This window comes from Schistocerca cancellata, chromosome 1 (assembly GCF_023864275.1).
Source record: "Schistocerca cancellata isolate TAMUIC-IGC-003103 chromosome 1, iqSchCanc2.1, whole genome shotgun sequence".
Classification (NCBI taxonomy): domain Eukaryota; kingdom Metazoa; phylum Arthropoda; class Insecta; order Orthoptera; family Acrididae; genus Schistocerca; species Schistocerca cancellata.
This window is the reverse complement of record NC_064626.1, coordinates 699541131-699563574: the sequence shown is the minus strand read 5'-3', so window position 1 is coordinate 699563574 and position 22444 is coordinate 699541131. Positions and strand designations below refer to the sequence as shown.

General features: G+C 44.8%; 1 protein-coding gene across 1 annotated transcript in view; it reads left to right on the top strand.

Moving 5' to 3' along the window:
• LOC126095237 (potassium channel subfamily K member 18-like) overlaps nt 1–22444 on the top strand; it is a 55086-nt gene that overhangs the window by 18121 nt on the left and 14521 nt on the right. The window contains exons 2-4 of the mRNA XM_049910024.1: nt 2713–2868; nt 9271–9398; nt 9647–9651. Coding sequence (XP_049765981.1) covers nt 2713–2868; nt 9271–9398; nt 9647–9651 — 289 coding nt within the window. The remainder of the gene's footprint in view (nt 1–2712; nt 2869–9270; nt 9399–9646; nt 9652–22444) is intronic.

Genomic DNA, 22444 nt, shown 5'->3' with positions numbered 1-22444 from the left:
TTAGAGTGTTTCCTGAGTAGTAGGTTGCAGGTCGTCGAAATTGGTGAGACGCATACCTACGACGAACAGATATTTTTTTAAAATAACGGTGCACACTTGTTTTAGTGAAAAAGCTGTTTGCTTGCATGAAAAACTTCTTAATAAGCCTCGGTTTTTACGCGTCTTGAAATTTACTGTTAGTCAGGTACGTCATTTTTTCGAAATCAGATTTCAAGACTGCGTTATAACTTTGTTTATATGCGCTCCAACATGTAACCATCAGTTTTTGCCCCTTCCTACTTGAGTAGCTCTTTCATGTCGGCTAAGGGGAGAGGTGGTGGGCTCCTGTAACTTAGGCATGTGGTTGGACCTATCACCACAAAAACACCCACAAGCGGTCAAATTAAGGACCCTGGGGCCAAAGGGTGTCACCAAAACGTGAAATGCCCTTTCATGTAAGCATGTGACGAACCAGATTCATTTTCAATGCTACAGTGTGCGAGGTTGCACCATAATATGGGAAATAAACATTTTTATGTAGTTGTCTTCTCAGTTACAGGCACAAGAAAGTGTTGAGCATGTGAATACAATGTTCAGCAATGATTGTAACATAAGTACAAGTTTCATTAAAAAATGGGTAGAAAATGCAAGTCCCTCAGAACATTGTTATTCGCTGCGAATAGAAATGTTTTCGTGGCATTCACGAGGATTTCCGTTGGCCTTATATGAAATATTCAGTTTGTTGATCTCCCTTTTGAACTGAAAACGATGTTCTTTACTGGTGAAGATTATTGTATTTCCAATTTTGGAAATCAGTATTTGCACAGTAATGGAAACGTCCTCTCTTTAGTCAGGAACTGGTACTTTATACTGTTAAACAACGCACATTACATGTGGGTTAAATTTTAAATCTTTTCACAAAATTAGACCCATCGATTATCGAATTAATTTTAGTTCACCTGCTTGTCTTTGTGCAGTTTGGTTTGGTCACCGCAATAGTACATGTCTTACCCTGTTTTCGGGGGGCTTTGGTGTCTTGCTTAGATACGATGGCTTCACTTTTCACAATACCCCCTATTCTTCTCTGACTTGAAGCCTCCTTAGAGCTGTAATGCGGCTGGGAACGGTATCTCAGCGTCCTAGGCTGAAATGAAAGCAAAAAGGTCACGAAGCAGCCAATCACTTACCATACACCTGCGCGCTACGTGTAAATATGTGGTACCCTGCTATACACACCATCTCTGCTGAAAATATAAATGACCACTAATTCACCCACTCTACCTACCCAAGCACATCATACTAGCTACGCTCACGAAAATGAAATTGTTGCGCTCTGACCGTCTTTACCAGCCGTCACTAAAAACCCCATTATCTCGATTCCTGCGCTGCATGTTGATCAAAATCACATCCCTAAATTCAGTATAGAAATGAGGTAAGGCGAAGAAAAGGGTGAGTTCATGATGACTGTTGGTCGTGTCAGAAGTTGCTGAAATTTTCAGCTGGAGACTGAAACATAGCAGGCCCAGAGGACGCACACGTGCAGCTTAATGCCATTTCTCGGACTATGAGAAAGATAGAATCACTGCCATGAGATCATTGGAGCATCACACCGATACATCAGTTGGTTGCAGTTCAATGGCTGCAGACCGAGTGGAGACAAGGTGGAAAAAGACTACTGTTTGGCAATAAATAAGCACAGGTCCCTCCGGAAGGAATAGACAATGAGAAGCTGTTGGGTTGATCAACTGCCTTTGACGAGTATACGGATGGCAGCAACTGTAATCCGTAACAGAGGTCACAGGCAAAGGGGCTCCACGTACCGATGAGAACAGATTACTGGAAGCTGGGTTGAGTTTTCGACTTGTCGTGTGTCACTTACCACTAACAGCACTCCACGGACTACAGGAACAAATGCCATATTGCAGCAGGATAATGCGATACTCCACACTGCTGGTCATATAAATAACTCCTTGAGAAATTTGAGGAGACTTATACCTCTGCTGAATAGGTCGCTAGAGTAGCTAATCATTTTCCGTTCAAAAATGTTTATGTCATGATGTGTTTCGGGCACACCCACCATCAGAACATCGAAAAGAAAAGTCTTCATACAACATATGAGTCACATGTGTCAGCCGTCAGTATCAGTTATCAACTTGCTTAAAGAACGGATCCTTGATTGTCCTGTCTGTGTGTCTTATTTTTGACCTATAGAGCACGTCTAGCATACGGAAACGTATTATTTCATACCAGCCTCCGGGCAGCAATCTTCATGATCTGAACCAGCGTGCATTTCAGATATGGAAGGGAATTCCAAATAACTTAAGGAAACTTGCAGAGGTTATTTGTCTTCAAATCACCACTGATGCAAGAGTGTATTCATTCTGTGGGGGAGTGGGGCGGTTCGGGTGGGGATGGTGGCGAAGAGGCGGGAGAGTGAGGGAAGAGGGAGGGAGAGGGGACAGGGGGGCGGGGGGAGTTTCACATCTTAAGATGATGTTGATTACGGACTTCAACTCCGAAAGGAAGAAATACTTAGCCATTTAATATCTGTCAAGTGATGGACATCTCAATAAAGTTCGGTAAGAATCGATTTTGACTTTCATGGGGTAACTGTTTTCATCTACGTCACTCTATTTCACAAAGAAGGCCCGTTTCTGCCTTCCACACGCCTGTTTCTATTCACTACATTAGCTGTGCGGCTAATGCAGCCTGCATCGCCTGTGTTGTCGGCAGGGTACGGAAACCTGGCGCCCAAGACGGCGGCGGGCAAGGTGGCGACCATGGTGTACGCCATCGTGGGCGTGCCGCTGATGCTGCTCTGCCTGTCCAACCTGGGCGCGCTGCTCGCCGACACCTTCCAGTTCGCCTACTCGCAGGCGCACGCCTGCTGCTCGCCCCCGCCGCCTCCGCGGGCCTCGGCCCAGCCGCCCCCGGCCGGCACCGCCCAGGCATCGGCCCCCGCCGCCGCCTCGCCGCCCCCGCCGTCGCGGCAGCCTCCAGAGAAGCCCCTAGTGACGGCCACCCTGCGTCGCAACCGCCCTATGGCTCCCGAGGTGAGGCGCGCATTGTCTTCGCACAACTTGCGCGCGGCAGAGTTCTCGGATTACTTAGGAGCTGACCCTGTAAAGAGGCAGCAAGAAGTATTTAATTAGCCTCTACCACTGACGTACGTCAAGCAAAGTATCGGATTTACTATGGCATAATTTAGCTTTCCTTTCACTTGCTTCATTCTCAACAAGCTTTTGGTAAGAACTGTTTACGTAAGTTACTAACTTAGAAGTTCGTCAAATCATTTCTTGTACGTGTCGTGGTTGGGTTATGTTTTCACTTAAATGATTAGCTTGCTTATGATTTAACTGCCAGAGATTGCTTTTTGCATACAAATTTCTTGAAAACAAATCAATGATTTGAAAAACCCACCTGTGAGTTAGTAGATTTGTATAGAAATTAGTGCACCATAATGTCGTCATCAGAGCACAGACTGCCCGATGCAAACAAAAATTTTCAACAGTAAAGCAGAAAAAAATCTCGACAAACTTTCCTAGCGAATTCGTTTACCCACCGCTCCGACAGTGTAATATTTTACTGCGTGTTGCCGGCCACTACTTCTCTTTTTTACTATGGTCTTTTATTGACGTCATCTATCATTAAATAATCTGTGTGCAACACACTAAAGACTGAATGGTTAGTTACTCGTATATGTATAAGTCATCTGTAGCTTTCAGGTTGTCACGAGAACCCATTGTGTGCGAGGTCGCAAGCTGAATCTTTAGTAAGGTCATTTGAAAGTGCTGTGTTAATAATTATGACAAGAAAAATTTTAGCTACTATTGATTCACCATGTGCATCAGGAGGGCGACGGAAAATGAGTGTCCGAGAGGTGCAGACATTAACCTTTTCTGGGACATACGTATTACGCTTCACAAAATGGACATCGTCGACATTCGGCTCTCTTGAATATTTTAGTTAACTATTCTTCCGTGAAGATCACATTAATGGTAATGATAATTTTTCGCTTTCAGGGTAGGATCTGTCAGAAACATAAATTGCTTTCTCAGACTACTAATGGTTCAAATGGCTCTGAGCACTATGGGACTTAACATATATGGTCATCAGTCCCCTAGAACTTAGAACTACTTAAACCTAACTAACCTAAGGACAGCGCACAACACCCAGTCATCACGAGGTAGAGAAAATCCCTGAACCCGCCGGGAATCGAACCCGGAAACCCGGGCGTGGGAAGCGAGAACGCTACCGCACGACCACGAGCTGCGGACTCTCAGACTACTAGTTACGTCCGAAAGTGATTGGAAGATCCAGTACCTCAGTGTACTTAACAGATAATAAACTTTTCAGAACGCTTTGCTCATAGTGTTATTTATGTGAACACCTTAGCCATTTCAGACAATATAGTTTCAGACCTATTTCCAACAACTAAGCGACTTGCAGCTCTTGTAAACATCAAAATTCTATGTCTGCGTAAAGTCGTAATAATGTGAACTGAGCATGTATACAGGATGAGTCACAAGTCATGTCCCAGTCTACATTGGTGATTCAATAGCCCTGGCTCTTAAGAGAAAGTCGTAATTAGTGAAGACAGAAGTAATACAAAGACATAAACGCATGTTGCAGATATTTTCAGGAAAAGCATGTGGAAAGTGGACCCACATATTTCGTTCAAAAAATGGTTCAAATGGCTCTGAACACTATGGGACTTAACATCTGTGGTCATCAGTCCCCTAGGACTTAGAACTACTTAAACCTAACTAACCTAAGGACATCACACACAGCAATGCCCGAGGCAGGATTCGAACCTGCGACCGTAGCGGTCACGCGGTTTCAGACTGTAGTGCCTAGAACCGCTCGACCATCCCGGCCGGCGGCCAGATGGGGACCCAACATTGTCAGGTGCTGATAACGCCCTCTGTCAATAGTGTGGGACGTCCCCGTGTTCTTCGCAGTGACGATTTTACATCTGACGCGTATCACGTCTCTTATATAGAGTAGCTAGGAATAACAGTACGCATTTTTGTTTTACCAAATATTAAAAAGAAAGACTCTTGCAAAAGCATTAGATCAGTTATGCGTGAAAAATTACTTTAACATCTTGGTAACATAGTGCAAAAGTTTCATTGTCATCCAGTTATTATTAGAGGAGTAGTAAGTGTATTCAAAGAAAATAACTTTGCATACTCTTACGCCATTGTGTGAGGTAAGAGTAAGGGGGTATGGGGCAAGATTACGCAATGCGTACTTTTACCCATAACTGTAGAAAATAAAAGGATTAAAAAATGTACGGAAAGACAAATTAGGAACTCTATTATTTGGCAGTTGCGAAAAATAAATGTCATAGTTGCACTCACTACCTTTACCAGTTTTAAGACTTTTTCTTGAGGCAGGCTTTGAACACTCAGTACTTTTGGATGCTTGCCATACGGAGCACCTGTTTTCAATGTGGGCAAGAGCTTGATGGTAGAGCGGCTGTATTAATGAATCTCGAGTTGGCGTGCTCGGTCGGCTTTTGGAAAAGAAAATGCACTATGGAAGACGTAATTATATTCGAAGTCTACCTGAGAGGTACTTATTCCTGAAAAAACCACTACCCAACGAAAGAACAGAAAAAAAAAATTCAAATTCTCTAAGATGAATAATGAAGCATCTAAGGTAAATAAACACAAACAAAAAAATGTTTGAATGATTAAAAAATTCGAAGTACAGGTTATGGGGTGAAAATTAGTTTCTTGATAAGGTACAAGTATGCACTGCGAACTTGTACTCCGTTAGACTTGCGTTCTTTTATCCCATTCCGCTATTTTCTCTTTTGGTAATCGGCAGATAACACACACTACTAAAGTCATGGAGGATACTGGAAGCTTAAAGACGCCAGTTTCGGTACCGCAGTTGTCTAATTTTTAAATAGATTTAGCTTCACCTAACACAGTCAAAACTATGAAAATTTTATATCGAAAACGTACAAACGTTGCTTATAGCTTTTCTGCAGCTGTAGGAGGCCGACTGCCAAGAGGTTCCAGAGACAAACTGAGGAGGTGATGATGTTTACGCTGCCTGTGTGAGAATGGTGAACTTCTGCTTTAGGGACCTGAATGTTCGATGAGTACTCTTGAGCCACACGTACTTCTCCGTAAGAGGCCAGTTAGTAATACTATAAACGAACAACCCTAAGGCATTCTGATGGCTATTCTACCTGACCCTGAGAAATGAAACTCATATCATTTACATAGTCGTTAGTGGTGTGTTCGTATACGAAGTCAGTAGAGAGAGCCAGGGAATAGTGACTATGATGTCGTCATAGCGACAATGGCTATTAAAGTTAATCATTCAGTTGAGAAGGTAAGGAGATTATTTGTGACAGAGAGAGAAGATAAGCACCACACTAATGAATAGCACAATGAATAGACACCATTTAGGTCCAGTACGATGGACATAGAGGAATTATGGGCATAGTTTAATGGGTTTGTGAATCGTGTTATGGAGAGGTATGTGCCGCCTTAGTAGATTAACGGCGGGAAAGACCAACCGTGATGTAACAACGAAAAGGCTGTAGCACTCTCGGTTCAAAAGCGAATGCGCAAATGACGACAAACTCAAGATGCTGAAGGTTCGCGCTTCTGTGAGAAGATCGCTGCACGAAACATAAACAACTGTCGCGATCATACCTTAGCGAAAGATCTTATCGTTAAGCTGGTTTAGGGCTCCAGTGCATTCACTAGTCGACCAGCCTGCGGTGGCAACAGAAGACTGAGAAAGATGGTGTAAACATACCGTCGTCTGACCGTCGCACAAACTCCCGTTTGGAGAGCATAGTAATAGGAATCCCTGGAGTAGTGAAATAACTGTAAGAGATGAAAACAAATAAATCGCCGAGTCCGGATGAAATCCCAGTTCGATTTTACAAAGAATACCGTACGTCGATGGCCTCTTACTTAGCTTGCATTTATCGGAAAAAAGCACAGGTGACTCCTATATATAAAAAGGGTGAAAGAATGGACACGCGAAATTAGAGACTAATATTCTTAACATGGGTTTTCTGCAGAATTCTTGAACATATTTTCAGAATATAATAAATTTCCTTGTCGCGTAAAAGCTTCTTGATACATATTTATCAATAAGATGACGGCGGTCAACGGTTCTTTCTTTCAGTATGGATGCACATCATGCCATATATCTTAAGGGAATCAGGACAGTGAGTGGCTCGAAGAGTTCTTAACTAACAGAACCCACTACGTTGTCCTCGATGGCGAGTGTTTATCAGAGACAAGGGTATCTTCAGGAATGACCTAGGGAAATGTGGTATGACCGTTGCTATTTTCTGTATACATAAATGAGCTGGCGGACAGGGTGGGCAGAAATCTGAGGTTGTAAGCTGATGATGCTGAGGTGTACGGGAAGGTGTCATCGTTAAGGGACTGTAGGAGGATTCAAGATGTCTTAGGCAAAATTTCTAGTTGGTGTGGTGAATGGCTGTTAGCTCCAAATGTAGAAAAATGTTAATCCAGATGGGTAAGAAAAACAGACCCGTAAGGTTCGAATACAGCATTAGCAATGTGCTGCTTGACAGGGTGACATCGATTAAATGTCAAGGCGAAACGTTAGAAAGCGATGTGAAATGAGACGATCACGTAATAACTATGAAACTTACTGGCAGATTAAAACTGTGTGCCCGACCGAGACTCGAACTCGGGACCTTTGCCTTTCGCGGGCAAGTGCTCTACCAACTGAGCTACCGAAGCACGACTCACGCCCGGTACTCACAGCTTTACTTCTGCCAGTACCTCGTCTCCTACCTTCCAAACTTTACAGAAGCTCTCCTGCGAACCTTGCAGAACTAGCACTCCGCTGCAGAGTGAAAATCTCATTCTGGAAACATCCCCCAGGCTGTGGCTAAGCCATGTCTCCACAATATCCTTTCTTTCAGGAGTGCTAGTTCTGCAAGGTTCGCAGGAGAGCTTCTGTAAAGTTTGGAAGGTAGGAGACGAGGTACTGGCAGAAGTAAAGCTGTGAGTACCGGGCGTGAGTCGTGCTTCGGTAGCTCAGTTGGTAGAGCACTTGCCCGCGAAAGGCAAAGGTCCCGAGTTCGAGTCTCGGTCGGGCACACAGTTTTAATCTGCCAGTAAGTTTCATATCAGCGCACACTCCGCTGCAGAGTGAAAATCTCATTCTGGAAACATCCCCCAGGCTGTGGCTAAGCCATGTCTCCGCAATATCCTTTCTTTCAGGAGTGCTAGTTCTGCAAGGTTCGCAGGAGAGCTTCTGTAAAGTTTGGAAGGTAGGAGACGAGGTACTGGCAGAAGTAAAGCTGTGAGTACCGGGCGTGAGTCGTGCTTCGGTAGCTCAGTTGGTAGAGCACTTGCCCGCGAAAGGCAAAGGTCCCGAGTTCGAGTCTCGGTCGGGCACACAGTTTTAATCTGCCAGTAAGTTTCATATCAGCGCACACTCCGCTGCAGAGTGAAAATCTCATTCTGGACGTAATAAATATTGTAGTAGGGAAGGTATTACGGGAGGAATTTAGAAAAGTGTGGTTCATCTTTAAAGTAGACCGCATATAGGATACTAGTACGATCCATTCTTGAGTACTGCTCGAGTGTCTGGGAAGATATCGAAGCAATTCAGAGGGGGACTCCTAGATTTTTTACCGGTGGCTCTGTCATCATGCAAGTGTTACGGAGACGCTTTGGGAACTCAAATGGGAGTCCTTGGAGGGAAGGCGACGTTCTTTCCCAGGGATACTATTCACAAAATTTATAGAACATAAATTCACAGCCCACTGGAATACTATGCAATTGCTATCAGCGTGTATTTCGCGCGAAGTTCGTTCAAATGTGTGTGAAATCTTATGGGACTTAACTGCTAAGGTCATCAGTCCCTAAGCTTACACACTACTTAACCTAAATTATCCTAAGGACAACCATACACACCCATGCCCGAAGGAGGACTCGAACCTCCGCCGGGACTAGCCGCAGAGTCCATGACTCCAGCGCGTTATACCGCTCGGCTTCGCGCGAAGTCGAAGAAGATACAATAACAGAAATTAGGGTGTTATGGAGCAATGTAGAAAGTTATTTTACCTCGCTCTATTTGCGAGTGGAACAGGAACGACTACCAGCGATACAGCGAACCCTCCATCAAGGACCATACGTTGGCTTGCAGAATATGTAGGTGCAGACGTTACACTGACATCTGACCATACGTCCTTGGGTATTGATTTTCTTTTTTTCTTTTTCATGCAGTGTAAATGATGTCCCTCTTTTTGTTATGATGAACACTTGGTAGCTCGGATAACAGTGGTGGTGGTGCTGATGCAGGTGCGTCAGCTGCTGACGGAGTGCGCAGAGTATCAGGTGTCGCAGGCGGGCGGCGGCGCGCCGGACGCGGCGGCGACGCGGCTGCTGCGCGAGCTGCGCAGGCCGGCCCCCGTGGGCGGCGGCACCGTCGCCCTGCTCGTCACGCAGCGCCGCGACGACGACGACGACGACGAGGCGCCCGGCGCTGACGACGACGACGACGACGAGGACGAGGACGACGAGGAGGAGCGCAGGTGCGTGCTGTGAGGGCAGGCAGCAACTACGACTGTGATCGGGGTATTTCTCGTCGGAGTTGACATTGTTAAAAACTGTGAATCAGCTCATTCACACTTGTGACAATTCAGCGCCAGTAACGGTCAAGGCACAAAGCAAATAATGACATTAGCTGCCACTGGGCATTGATTTAAATCACGACACAAAGAAATTAACGAATTAGCTGCCAGAGGGCATTGGTTTAAATCGATAGGTAAACTTGAGAATTTGTTCCAGATCAGGATTCGAACTCGGCTCCTCTGGGAAGATCCTCTGACCACTGTGCCATACGGACACACTGGCCATCACAATTGCACAGACAGCCCTAGCACACCATGCGTCAGACTCATCTTCTCAACTTAAGCACACATTACTAAGTAGCGCCCCTTCCTCATTATCCCCATTACTCGAGCGATTTAGCCTATTCCTATAAGAGTTCGAGCGTGGTGTACATCCGATTGAAGTGATAATTTGGTCGTCCTCACCTTAATTATATCTACACTCCTGGAAATGGAAAAAAGAACACATTGACACCGGTGTGTCAGACCCACCATACTTGCTCCGGACACTGCGAGAGGGCTGTACAAGCAATGATCACACGCACGGCACAGCGGACACACCAGGAACCGCGGTGTTGGCCGTCGAATGGCGCTAGCTGCGCAGCATTTGTGCACCGCCGCCGTCAGTGTCAGCCAGTTTGCCGTGGCATACGGAGCTCCATCGCAGTCTTTAACACTGGTAGCATGCCGCGACAGCGTGGACGTGAACCGTATGTGCAGTTGACGGACTTTGAGCGAGGGCGTACAGTGGGCATGCGGGAGGCCGGGTGGACGTACCGCCGAATTGCTCAACACGTGGGGCGTGAGGTCTCCACAGTACATCGATGTTGTCGCCAGTGGTCGGCGGAAGGTGCACGTGCCCGTCGACCTGGGACGGGACCGCAGCGACGCACGGATGCACGCCAAGACCGTAGGATCCTACGCAGTGCCGTAGGGGACCGCACCGCCACTTCCCAGCAAATTAGGGACACTGTTGCTCCTGGGGTATCGGCGAGGACCATTCGAAACCGTCTCCATGAAGCTGGGCTACGGTCCCGCACACCGTTAGGCCGTCTTCCGCTCACGCCCCAACATCGTGCAGCCCGCCTCCAGTGGTGTCGCGACAGGCGTGAATGGAGGGACGAATGGAGACGTGTCGTCTTCAGCGATGAGAGTCGCTTCTGCCTTGGTGCCAATGATGGTCGTATGCGTGTTTGGCGCCGTGCAGGTGAGCGCCACAATCAGGACTGCATACGACCGAGGCACACAGGGCCAACACCCGGCATCATGGTGTGGGGAGCGATCTCCTACACTGGCCGTACACCACTGGTGATCGTCGAGGGGACACTGAATAGTGCACGGTACATCCAAACCGTCATCGAACCCATCGTTCTACCATTCCTAGACCGGCAAGGGAACTTGCTGTTCCAACAGGACAATGCACGTCCGCATGTATCCCGTGCCACCCAACGTGCTCTAGAAGGTGTAAGTCAACTACCCTGGCCAGCAAGATCTCCGGATCTGTCCCCCATTGAGCATGTTTGGGACTGGATGAAGCGTCGTCTCACGCGGTCTGCACGTCCAGCACGAACGCTGGTCCAACTGAGGCGCCAGGTGGAAATGGCATGGCAAGCCGTTCCACAGGACTACATCCAGCATCTCTACGATCGTCTCCATGGGAGAATAGCAGCCTGCATTGCTGCGAAAGGTGGATATACTCTGTACTAGTGCCGACATTGTGCATGCTCTGTTGCCTGTGTCTATGTGCCTGTGGTTCTGTCAGTGTGAAGTATCTGACCCCAGGAATGTGTCAATAAAGTTTCCCCTTCCTGGGACAATGAATTCACGGTGTTCTTATTTCAATTTCCAGGAGTGTATATATGGTGTCTGTTTCTTCAGACATGTCCAAAAGGTGAGGAGAACCAGTTGTTCAGTATGGATACACATCATGCTAGAACTCTTAAGGGAATCGGTGAAATGCTGCGAGTAATGAGGATAATGGGGAAGGGACACTACATTAGAAGTGTGTGGATAAGTTGAGAATTTGGGTCTGACGGGAGGTGTGCCAGGGTAGTCCGTGCAGCTACTATGACCACTGTGTCCAGACGGCGCAGTGGTCAGCACATCTGCCTACTAAGTAAGGAACCACGGTTCGAATCTCAGTTTGGCACAAATTTTAGATTTCCCCATCGATTTAAATCAGTGTCTGTTAGCAGCTAGTGGCATTAATTGCTTTGTGCGTTGACTGATACTGACGTTGAATTGTGTCTTGACTCATGATCATGGTGGATGTGGGTCAAAACTTCTGTCTGTTCTTTCAGATATGTCTGACAGAACAAACAACACATATATAATTATTATCATACAATTTTGCCCTTAAAACAGTGATTGAACTTCAATGTTAAATGTTTATTCAATTTTCCCTTTTTTCATATTTTCTCCTTTTTCTTTTCCCAAAATCACTTCATTCTTTGACTGTGTTCGTCTTTCCCTTGTTATGTCCTCGTTTCCCCTGGTCTCTTCCTTTTTCTTCAAATTTCGTGTTCATAATTTTGTTTCTGAATTTGTGTCTTTCATCTATTATTTCTTTATTGATTCCTGGTTGTTTTAGGTCTTCTTCTATTTCATGAAATCAGTTGGTTTTTTTGGTTGAGCTGTTGACTACATCAAAAAGCCTCTTTGTGAGTCTGGTGTTGTTCATCGACGTTTTCTGATTATGTCTTTGAGTCTGTATGTTCGTATAGTTCTTTGGTTAGCCTCTTCATCCGTATACCGTCTCTATGTACTGCTCCACAAATTTTTCAAAGGAGTTTACGTTCTATCTTTTCTGTTTCTGTGATGCCTGATGCCCTGATTGTGGTCGTTTCTGACGCACAGAGGACTTCTGGTAGTACAAATGTACTTTAAAGCCTGAGTTTCGCCTGTCTTAAGATACTTCATTTACTGTAGAGCGTCCACGTGAGTTCTTACGCTTTTTTGAAGTTTTTCTGTTCCTTCTGTATTGGATACCTTGTTTGATCCTTCTATTTGTATGTATTCTCCAAGACACTTGAATTTTTCCACTCTGTTAACGAATCTGTATCTTGTGTGCATGACTTATGCACTGTTATTCTTTCTCTCCATATATTGTGTTTTCTAGTATGATAACTGTAATCCCGTTTTAGCAGAGATTTCATATAAATATGCCAGGGCTTCCTGCGCTTCTTTTCTGTTGTTGCTGAGTATTTCCAAGTCATCTGCAAATGCTAGGCATTTTAAGATTGTCTTGTTTGAACGTGTTCTTTCTAACTCAAACCCTTTTACTTTTTCTTCCCACTACTTGATAATTTTGTCCAGGACTGTGTTGAATGGATGTGGTGAGTGACCACCTCCTTATCTGACCCCTGTATGTGTCTAAAATGTCTCTGAGACTTACTCATAAATTTTATTTCGGATGTGGTGTCTGTGAAGTCTATCAGTGCCTTGTTTTCCTGCCTATTCTATATTTTTTTAGTGTGTCAAAGAGAGTCTGCCTGTCAGTGGAGTCATAGGCCTTCTTAAAGTTCACGAATGTAACTATAATATTGTTAGCCTGTCTGACCTTCAAGAGTGTTCGCGGGTTCCAAGTTTGTTCAGTATAGGACATTCCGTTTCTGAACCCTGCCTGGTATTCACTTATCTTTGTATCCACTTCTGATTCCAGTCTGTTCAGTAACATTTTCAACAGATTTTTGTAAGTGACCGGTAGTAATGAGATCCCTCTCTAATTTTTAGGGTCTGTACTCTCTCCTTTTTTGTGGAGTGGATGAATCCGAGCGCATTTCCATTCCCGTGGAGTTTTCTCTGTTCTCCATATTTCCAAGAGAATTTTACGAATTTCCTTTGTAGCTTTTGATCTGAGAGTCTCGGCGATAACGCCATCTTCCTCTGGGGCTCTGTTTTTCTTTAGTTGTTTTATAAACTCCTGTACCTCTGTGACTGTAGGCGGCTTCGAGTCTGGGTCTGATAGTGTTTTCGTGAAGTGTAATTTTTATTTGGGTTTCTCACATTTGAGGAGTTTATCAAAGTATTCTTTAAGAATATTGTAAGAATATCTTTAGTGTTTGTTTCCAGAGATCCATTTGTTCTTCTGAAACATATTTGGAGGCTGACAGCCCATTAATTTTTTCCCTACATATTCTGTAGAAATTTCTCGTATTATTTTTCTTGAAGTCTTCCTCGATTTCATTTAGTCTGTTTGTGTCGTATGCGCTCTTCACTGCTCTAATATCTCTCTAGGATTGTTTACTGTACCTTGTAGAAATCCTGTCATGTTTCTGTAGTTCTGTTGCTGCTGAACCTCTTCCATGCCTTAACTCTTCGTTCAACTGCCTGATCAAAAGTTGCATTCCAGCATCTATGTTTGCTTTTTCTGGGAGGCTGACACCGAGCATTGTCTTCTGAATTGTCTCCGCCAAGTGTGTGCAATTCTCTGATGTATTCTGATTAACTTCCAATAATTTTGTCTCGTTTATCTTTATGTATTCTGGATATGGTCTTATAATTTTGCTCTGTTTTGTCTTTCTATTCCTTGGGATTGGCCTAATCTTTAGTTTTAGCACGATGGTCGGACTCGAAGAATCCTTTGCGAGTTCTCACATTTAGAATTTCACTTGTATTTTTACTTGTTATGGCTACGTGGTCTATTTGGAATTCCCCCTATATATTTTTGAGCGTTTTCTACATTCTGAATTTTCGTCTTGGTTTCTGAAATCGTGTCGACATAAATTTTCAGTTAAAAGTTTGACAATACTGTATGAATTGCTCCCCATTCTCGTTCGTGCGTTTGTGTGCTGTAGTTGTGCATTGAAATCTCCTAGTGCTATCTTGACGTGTCTTTCTGGTATTTTGTTTGTTATTTCTTCCACGTCTTGCCAAACGTTTTCGACTTCTTGCGGTCTCTTCCTGTTGTGATTATTTGCAGGTGCATGCGCTTTGATCGCTGTGTACATTCTGTTTCTTTATTTGAAGGTTACTGTGGAGATTCTTTCTGATACTGAACTGAAATCTATGATGTTGTCTATGACAGATTTATGTACTGTAAATCCTGTGCCAAATATTGTTGGTGTTCCCCTTACAGCAGGTTTTCCTTTTTACATCCTGTAGTTTTCCGTGTTGAAATGGTTCTCGTCAGTAAAACGCGTCTCTTGTATTGCGAAGATTTGGATGTGAAATTTTTCTAGTACATCAGTATGCTGTTTAAGTCTCCCTATCTTAATCAGTGTATTGGTGTTGAGTGTGCCAATAAAATGTTTGCGAAGAGGTTTGAAGAAGCTCTGACTCTCATCCATTTTTCATGATGTTCCTGGTCCCGCAGAATCAGATGACCAGCAAAATTCAGAAAATTCACTGGGGCCTTGGGGTAGTGGTATCTTTCTTGTGGCTCCACCATGAGATTTTTCAAGTTGGAGGTGGTTGTGGTGACTTCTGTTGGAGGTCACAATTGTTAAAGACTTGATTGTTGAGATCAAGACGTATTTATAGCAGCCGCACCAACTAGGTGAACGGACGCTGACCACTAGTCGCAGGATGTCGGAACAGGCCTGTGTTAGTATTCGGTCCGCCCAGGGTATTTCATTTCCGCAGTGCCAATAATATCTGTCAGGGTTTCCCCTATCCGCCACGTGAGGAGGCGTCCGATTTCCAGCATTTACCTCTGTTGTACATTCATTCTTTCTTCATTCATTCGTCGTGTTCTGTAGATCCCAGTAAAAAGGTGAAAATTCATGGACATGGAACGAGTTAAGGCATATACTGACAAAAGATCAACAAATCATACAAATTCTGATATTATCCATCTGAAAAATTAGAAATAGCGCTTGTGAAGACAACCGATACCGGTATTTAGTTTACAACACACAAATGTGAGAAATGTTATCAATATTATCCACAGTTCCACGTCACATTACGGGAGTCCATTTCCAGTTGTCTAGTTGTCTTCGCTCAATCCTTCTTAGACACGCACTTTAACAAGCACATATAGGCATGAAACAAAATTAAATAACAAACATGAACATGGCTGACGTTCAACATTCGTATTTAAGTTTTAAAATGGTTCAAACGGCTCTGAGCACTATGGGACTTAACATCTGAGGTCATCAGCCCCTAGATGTTAGAACTACTTAAACCTGACTAACCTAAGGACATCACACATGTCCATGCCTGAGGCAGGATTCGAACCTGGGACCGTAGCGGTCGCGCGGTCCCAGACTGAAGCACCTAGAACCTCTCAGCCACACCGACCGGCCATTTAAGTTTTACTGAAGGATAAAGTAAGTCAACAGGTTTCACAGATTTTATTGCAGGGTGACCTGCTTTCGATACCGACTAAGGGGATATTCATCATAATAAGTTACACACAGTCCAGCCGCATTAATGTGACCACCACCAATGTTCATCGTGATCATGTAATAAGCACACACAGACGACAGGTGGCAGCACCAGCGGGGACACGAGAAACAGTGCAGTCGTTTTCGTAATACGTAAACGAAGCGATTTACCTGACGTCCTAAAGTGCATGAGCACTGTCTTTCGGGCCAACGTAGGAAGGATTTCGGAAACGGCTAAGTTTGTAAACTGTTCGTGTGTCGCCATGGTTACAGTATACCGTGCATGGTAAAATGGAACTATCAAAAAACCGGCACTGAGGCAACTGTGGTGCACCACGGGCCTTAGAGGACAGGGCTGGGCCACGGCTACGGAGATGTGTATGGGCGAATAGACGTTCAACTGTTGAACAACCTACCACTCAGATCAACCAAGGGGCTACCTACAGTGTCTCCTCAACAACCGTTCAGCGAACGATGCTGCGTAAGAACCTCTGCAGTAGACACCTGGTTCATGTACCCATTCTGACTGCCGAACCCTACATGCAGTTTGCTTTTCCTCCGCACGATGGCATCTACCAGCAGGACAGTGCAATGTGTGAACAGCTCGCAGTGTTCAAGAACATACGTGGCTCGAAGAGCATCAGGACGAGTTTTCCGCATTTAAACCGAATCGAGAATCGGTGGGACCACCTCGATCGAGCTGTTCGTGTCATGGATAACCTAAAATTTTCGCGCAGCTGGATCTGCACTGGAATAGGCATGGCTCCACATCCCTGTTAATATCTTCCAGAACCTCACTAACTCACATTTTGTACGTTTCTCAGCGTTTCACGCTGCAAAAGAAAGTTATTCTGGCTTCTGACAGGTGGTCACATTAATGTGACTGGACAAAGTAGTTACACAGATTCACATTGCATGGAGATATAACCACATAAGCTGAAGTTCTTGTAAAGCCAACATTAAAACCACTGGCATAGCAAGCCGCTAGAACTGATATCAGACTGAAAAGTTTGTCAACTGATTGTGTCACTAGGTGGAAATGCGCAGTTTAGTAATTTTCTTCTTACGTCACTCCAGTTCACATAATTTTATTATCTCTCTGTGCAATGTGAACTTATGTAACAAGAACTTATTCTGATGAAGATCCCATTAGTCGGTATCAGAACCAAGTCATTACAATAAAATTAGTGTAACCGATTGGCACTCTTTAATCCTTCATTAGAACTTAAATGTGGTTGCTGAAAGTCAGCCATGTGCAGACTGTAAGATTTTTACTGTCCCTTGTATCTAAGGTTCTGACAAAGTACAAAGACTGTAAAATATTTATGTAGAACTGTCAACGGATCCTAGCCAAGGCTGGACATACGTTACGTACCACGAATAATGGAGATGTGACCCTTGTGCGCAATTTCTGGTTAAGTCACCTCACAAGGACAATTATAAATTCAAAAATTACAGGGCCGCCACCTGCCCAAGCACTTCCTAACAATTAAGGAAAGACCGAACTGGAAATTATCAGTTTAATTAAATAAAGAATTTCATTATAAGAATGCAATTTTTTTAAAGAAACTAACAAGATCAACAGCGTTGTATGTTATATACACTCCTGGAAATTGAAATAAGAACACCATGAATTCATCGTCCCAGGAAGGGGAAACTTTATTGACACATTCCTGGGGTCAGATACATCACATGATCACACTGACAGAACCACAGGCACATAGACACAGGCAACAGAGCATGCACAATGTCGGCACTAGTACAGTGTATATCCACCTTTCGCAGCAATGCAGGCTGCTATTCTCCCATGGAGACGATCGTAGAGATGCTGGATGTAGTCCTGTGGAACGGCTTGCCATGCCATTTCCACCTGGCGCCTCAGTTGGACCAGCGTTCGTGCTGGACGTGCAGACCGCGTGAGACGACGCTTCATCCAGTCCCAAACATGCTCAATGGGGGACAGATCCGGAGATCTTGCTGGCCAGGGTAGTTGACTTACACCTTCTAGAGCACGTTGGGTGGCACGGGATACATGCGGACGTGCATTGTCCTGTTGGAACAGCAAGTTCCCTTGCCGGTCTAGGAATGGTAGAACGATGGGTTCGATGACGGTTTGGATGTACCGTGCACTATTCAGTGTCCCCTCGACGATCACCAGTGGTGTACGGCCAGTGTAGGAGATCGCTCCCCACACCATGATGCCGGGTGTTGGCCCTGTGTGCCTCGGTCGTATGCAGTCCTGATTGTGGCGCTCACCTGCACGGCGCCAAACACGCATACGACCATCATTGGCACCAAGGCAGAAGCGACTCTCATCGCTGAAGACGACACGTCTCCATTCGTCCCTCCATTCACGCCTGTCGCGACACCACTGGAGGCGGGCTGCACGATGTTGGGGCGTGAGCGGAAGACGGCCTAACGGTGTGCGGGACCGTAGCCCAGCTTCATGGAGACGGTTTCGAATGGTCCTCGCCGATACCCCAGGAGCAACAGTGTCCCTAATTTGCTGGGAAGTGGCAGTGCGGTCCCCTACGGCACTGCGTAGGATCCTACGGTCTTGGCGTGCATCCGTGCGTCGCTGCGGTCCGGTCCCAGGTCGACGGGCACGTGCACCTTCCGCCGACCACTGGCGACAACATCGATGTACTGTGGAGACCTCACGCCCCACGTGTTGAGCAATTCGGCGGTACGTCCACCCGGCCTCCCGCATGCCCACTATACGCCCTCGCTCAAAGTCCGTCAACTGCACATACGGTTCACGTCCACGCTGTCGCGGCATGCTACCAGTGTTAAAGACTGCGATGGAGCTCCGTATGCCACGGCAAACTGGCTGACACTGACGGCGGCGGTGCACAAATGCTGCGCAGCTAGCGCCGTTCGACGGCCAACACCGCGGTTCCTGGTGTGTCCGCTGTGCCGTGCGTGTGATCATTGCTTGTACAGCCCTCTCGCAGTGTCCGGAGCAAGTATGGTGGGTCTGACACACCGGTGTCAATGTGTTCTTTTTTCCATTTCCAGGAGTGTATCAATGAGCTTAATTAAATGTGATAATTTCTTAATTTTGAGACAGTACACCGTTCACTTTGATTTTTTCTCCCATTTTTGTTCATCACAAGCAAGCAGATAAACTTAAAAAAATCAGGGAATAGAGCATTAATTTGAAAACTGGCATGAATGAGAAAGATAAAGAATGCAGATTTTACCCTTTACGTAGCACATTTATTTCATTACTGAATTTGATGCACATCCTATGAATACACGACTGGTCCTGAATAAAAAAGCTTAACTAAATAATTCGCAAAAAATTGTAGAATCTCGCAATTAAAAAAGGAAAAACACACAAAAGGGAAGTGGAACACAATAATTTAATCATTCCATTTACATGCCCACGACTGTCCGAAAGGAACAAAGTAACTTCCACATTTTTAATTTCAACCACCATCATCGCCGATGTTTAACAAAACCATTATGCCACATTCCGAAAATACGTAACTACACACGCTTCAGTTAAGCTGAAGTACTTAAATATGCCATTAATTTAACATAGGGGAGTTCTAATTCGAGCTACGCCCTATCAGCAGAAACCCTCTCTATGAGCTACGAACTGTACTCACCAACCGCTAGCTGCAGAGTGTCCTTTCTCCACCCTGCTTCGCCTAACTACCGGTGCAACGGAAGCTGCCAGAGGGGTGGGCTTCCACCACCAATCTGAGAGACAAACCAACCTCAGACTAAAAGGGTAAACCTCTCTGTCCAGGTACTGGGATCCTAAGTTGGTCATCCTGTGCTACCCTCCAAACGAGAAGCAAACAACACCTGCTCCTAGGAGACGACAACCAACTCAGCGTTCCCCAAAAAAGAAACCCGAAACCACGCGTAAAAACACTCATTCAGTCACATTCACGCACTCACAGGGTAGAGTGAAGGGAAAAACGTAATAAATACAGATCACGATTTCCTATGGAACACAAAAAAATCAAACAGAATATCATTTAATAATCCTTAGTTTGGTTGCTCAGTCTTTCTGGGAGAGTTAATGAATTAAAGCGCAATCAGGCGGTGGACAGAATAGGATGCACAGAATCCAGTGAGACAAGCGTCTTATGAAATGACCCTATAGAGACGTTTCAAGATGTAAGAAGAAAATTTTAAACACAAGTTTCGGGCACTGTTCTGTTTCCACTTGTCGGCGTAATTAATTAAGAAAACTTTTCGTCTGATGTCAGTCCTAGCAGCTTGCTACACTTGTGGTTTTAATGTTGGCTCTACAAGGTAACTTAAATAGTGTCCTGTCTTACTTTAGACTCGGCAACAGCTGATTTTATGTTTTTTTTTTTTAAACTGCCACCGATTCACTAAGTGCTCCTCTGGTGCTGCTAACGCCGGCCACATCTGCTTCAAGTCACACCAGCTGCTGCATTCACGTAACCTGTATGTTAAATATGCACACGGTTCCAGTATCTGCATTGAGCCAGCCGCCATTCCACTCTGTTCCAGTGATATTATGTGTGACACGAAGAGACAGCATAACAATTGTTATCTACAAACCTCTCACATGTCGTATTGCTGCTAAACTCAAAATGGTTCAAATGGCTCTGAGCACTATGGAACTTAACATCTGTGGTCATCAGTCCCCTAGAACTTAGAACTACTTAAACCTAACTAACCTAAGGACATCATACACATCCATGCCCGAGGCAGGATTCGAACCTGCGACCGTAGCAGTCCCGCGGTTCCGGACTGCAGCGCCAGATGCTAAACTCAACAAAGATCTATGAACACACTGAAGAATGCGTCATCTCTCTCTCCGTTTTACGTACATTTCCGTCGATTAAAGCGTTACAACTCTTTTCCCTTCGTACATTCAACAGAATAGCTCTTTCGGAGTGCCTTAGCAAATGCCTCAGTAACTTCTCTCTTTCTCTGACTAGGGTATGCATCTTTTGCTGCATTAATATCAGCTTCTGTACATAACCGTTAGTTCAGGGTTATCGTAGATGTGGTATTTGTTCGGAAAAACACAGTTTTCTCCGCCTTCTGACTGGTTTGACGTTCCTGCCATAACTCGTCTTCCGTGACAGTCTCTTCATCTCAGAGAAGCGTTTAAATTGAACATTCACATTAATCTGCTGTACACTTCACTCTCTGTCTTCCCCTAAAATGTCTACCTTCCGTTAGCGGGCAAACTGTTCCGTAAAATTTTTTCAGATGCCCTATCATGCTGTATGTGTCTCTGATTCGTGTTTTGACATTTTTCTGGTCAATTCTGTAGAGAATCTACCCATTTATAATCATCTTTAATTTTCAGAATCCTCCTGTGGCACCTCGTCTTAACCCTTCGATTCTGTTTTTCCCACAGTTCACGATTCATTTCGAAACGTTCTCCGATACTTCCTCTCTTATTTTACATTAATTTCCTATTGAGATGTTTTGATGCCTATCGAAGCAATTCACACTGCTTAACAGTGAAAGAGAATAACGGATGTCCAAAGCGTAACAAACAACACATCATAAGCAAACTGCCTGCCTCAGGAGGCGCAAGGCTAACAGTTGTGCAAGGCTCTCTACTGAATATCAGATCTGGCTGTTAGCTCCGCGTCATTGAAGTCCAAGCACACATCCTCAATCTGTTAACCTTACCTGATCTTACCTGCAGTGCACTGCTACAGTGTCGCGCCTCCACATATGAACTCTGACAATGAATGATGGTAAAACAACATCACTTTGCTTGTGGTAGGTAAACCAATAAATAAATACCAGAAGAAACTGGTAAAATCGTAATATATTGTTGAGGCCCAGTGTCCTCCAGTTTTGTAGGTGTTCATTTTTTACAACAATAGCTCAAAATTACCAGTTACTTTTATCAGAATTTACGGAGCCCAGACGATCGTAACTCACCCTTCCCGAAGCGACGCTACCAGTATCTACGATGATTTATTCGCCCTCGAAGGAAAATTCTAACCTGCCACAACTCTGCTAAGTTATTCAGAATATGCTTCATGCTCTCTGCCATACGGGACTTCAAACTACAAAGCCAGGATTGTTTAGGATCTGTTGGCACTTAATAAGCCTATATTCACCAAGAAACAAAAATAAACTATCCCACTAACCCCAACATTGTAAGCAAGTGGTCATCAGCAACGATATAAGCACAATACTGGGACAGTGAACACTGGGACAGTCAAAGTATGCTACTTACTGACATGAATTGGACTGATATCTTCTCGCCTAGCATAAGTTGTGGTTGTTACCTACTTTTGCCTGAGTTCATTTGTTCTCACGGATCAAACTACACTTTGTAAACACCAAAAAAATTCACTTCCTGCGCGTCAACATTTGATTAGGCGTTATTGACTCAATGTGAGCAAGGAAAGAGCTTATCATACCGTAACTGTGGAGCTGAGTTTCGCTGCACATCCAAGCTCGTCCAACTCCAGCCGCGTTCTTTCCTATCAATGGAGCGTCTGCCCCATTGTTGGCCGTCCTGGCCGTTAGTGACGTCACA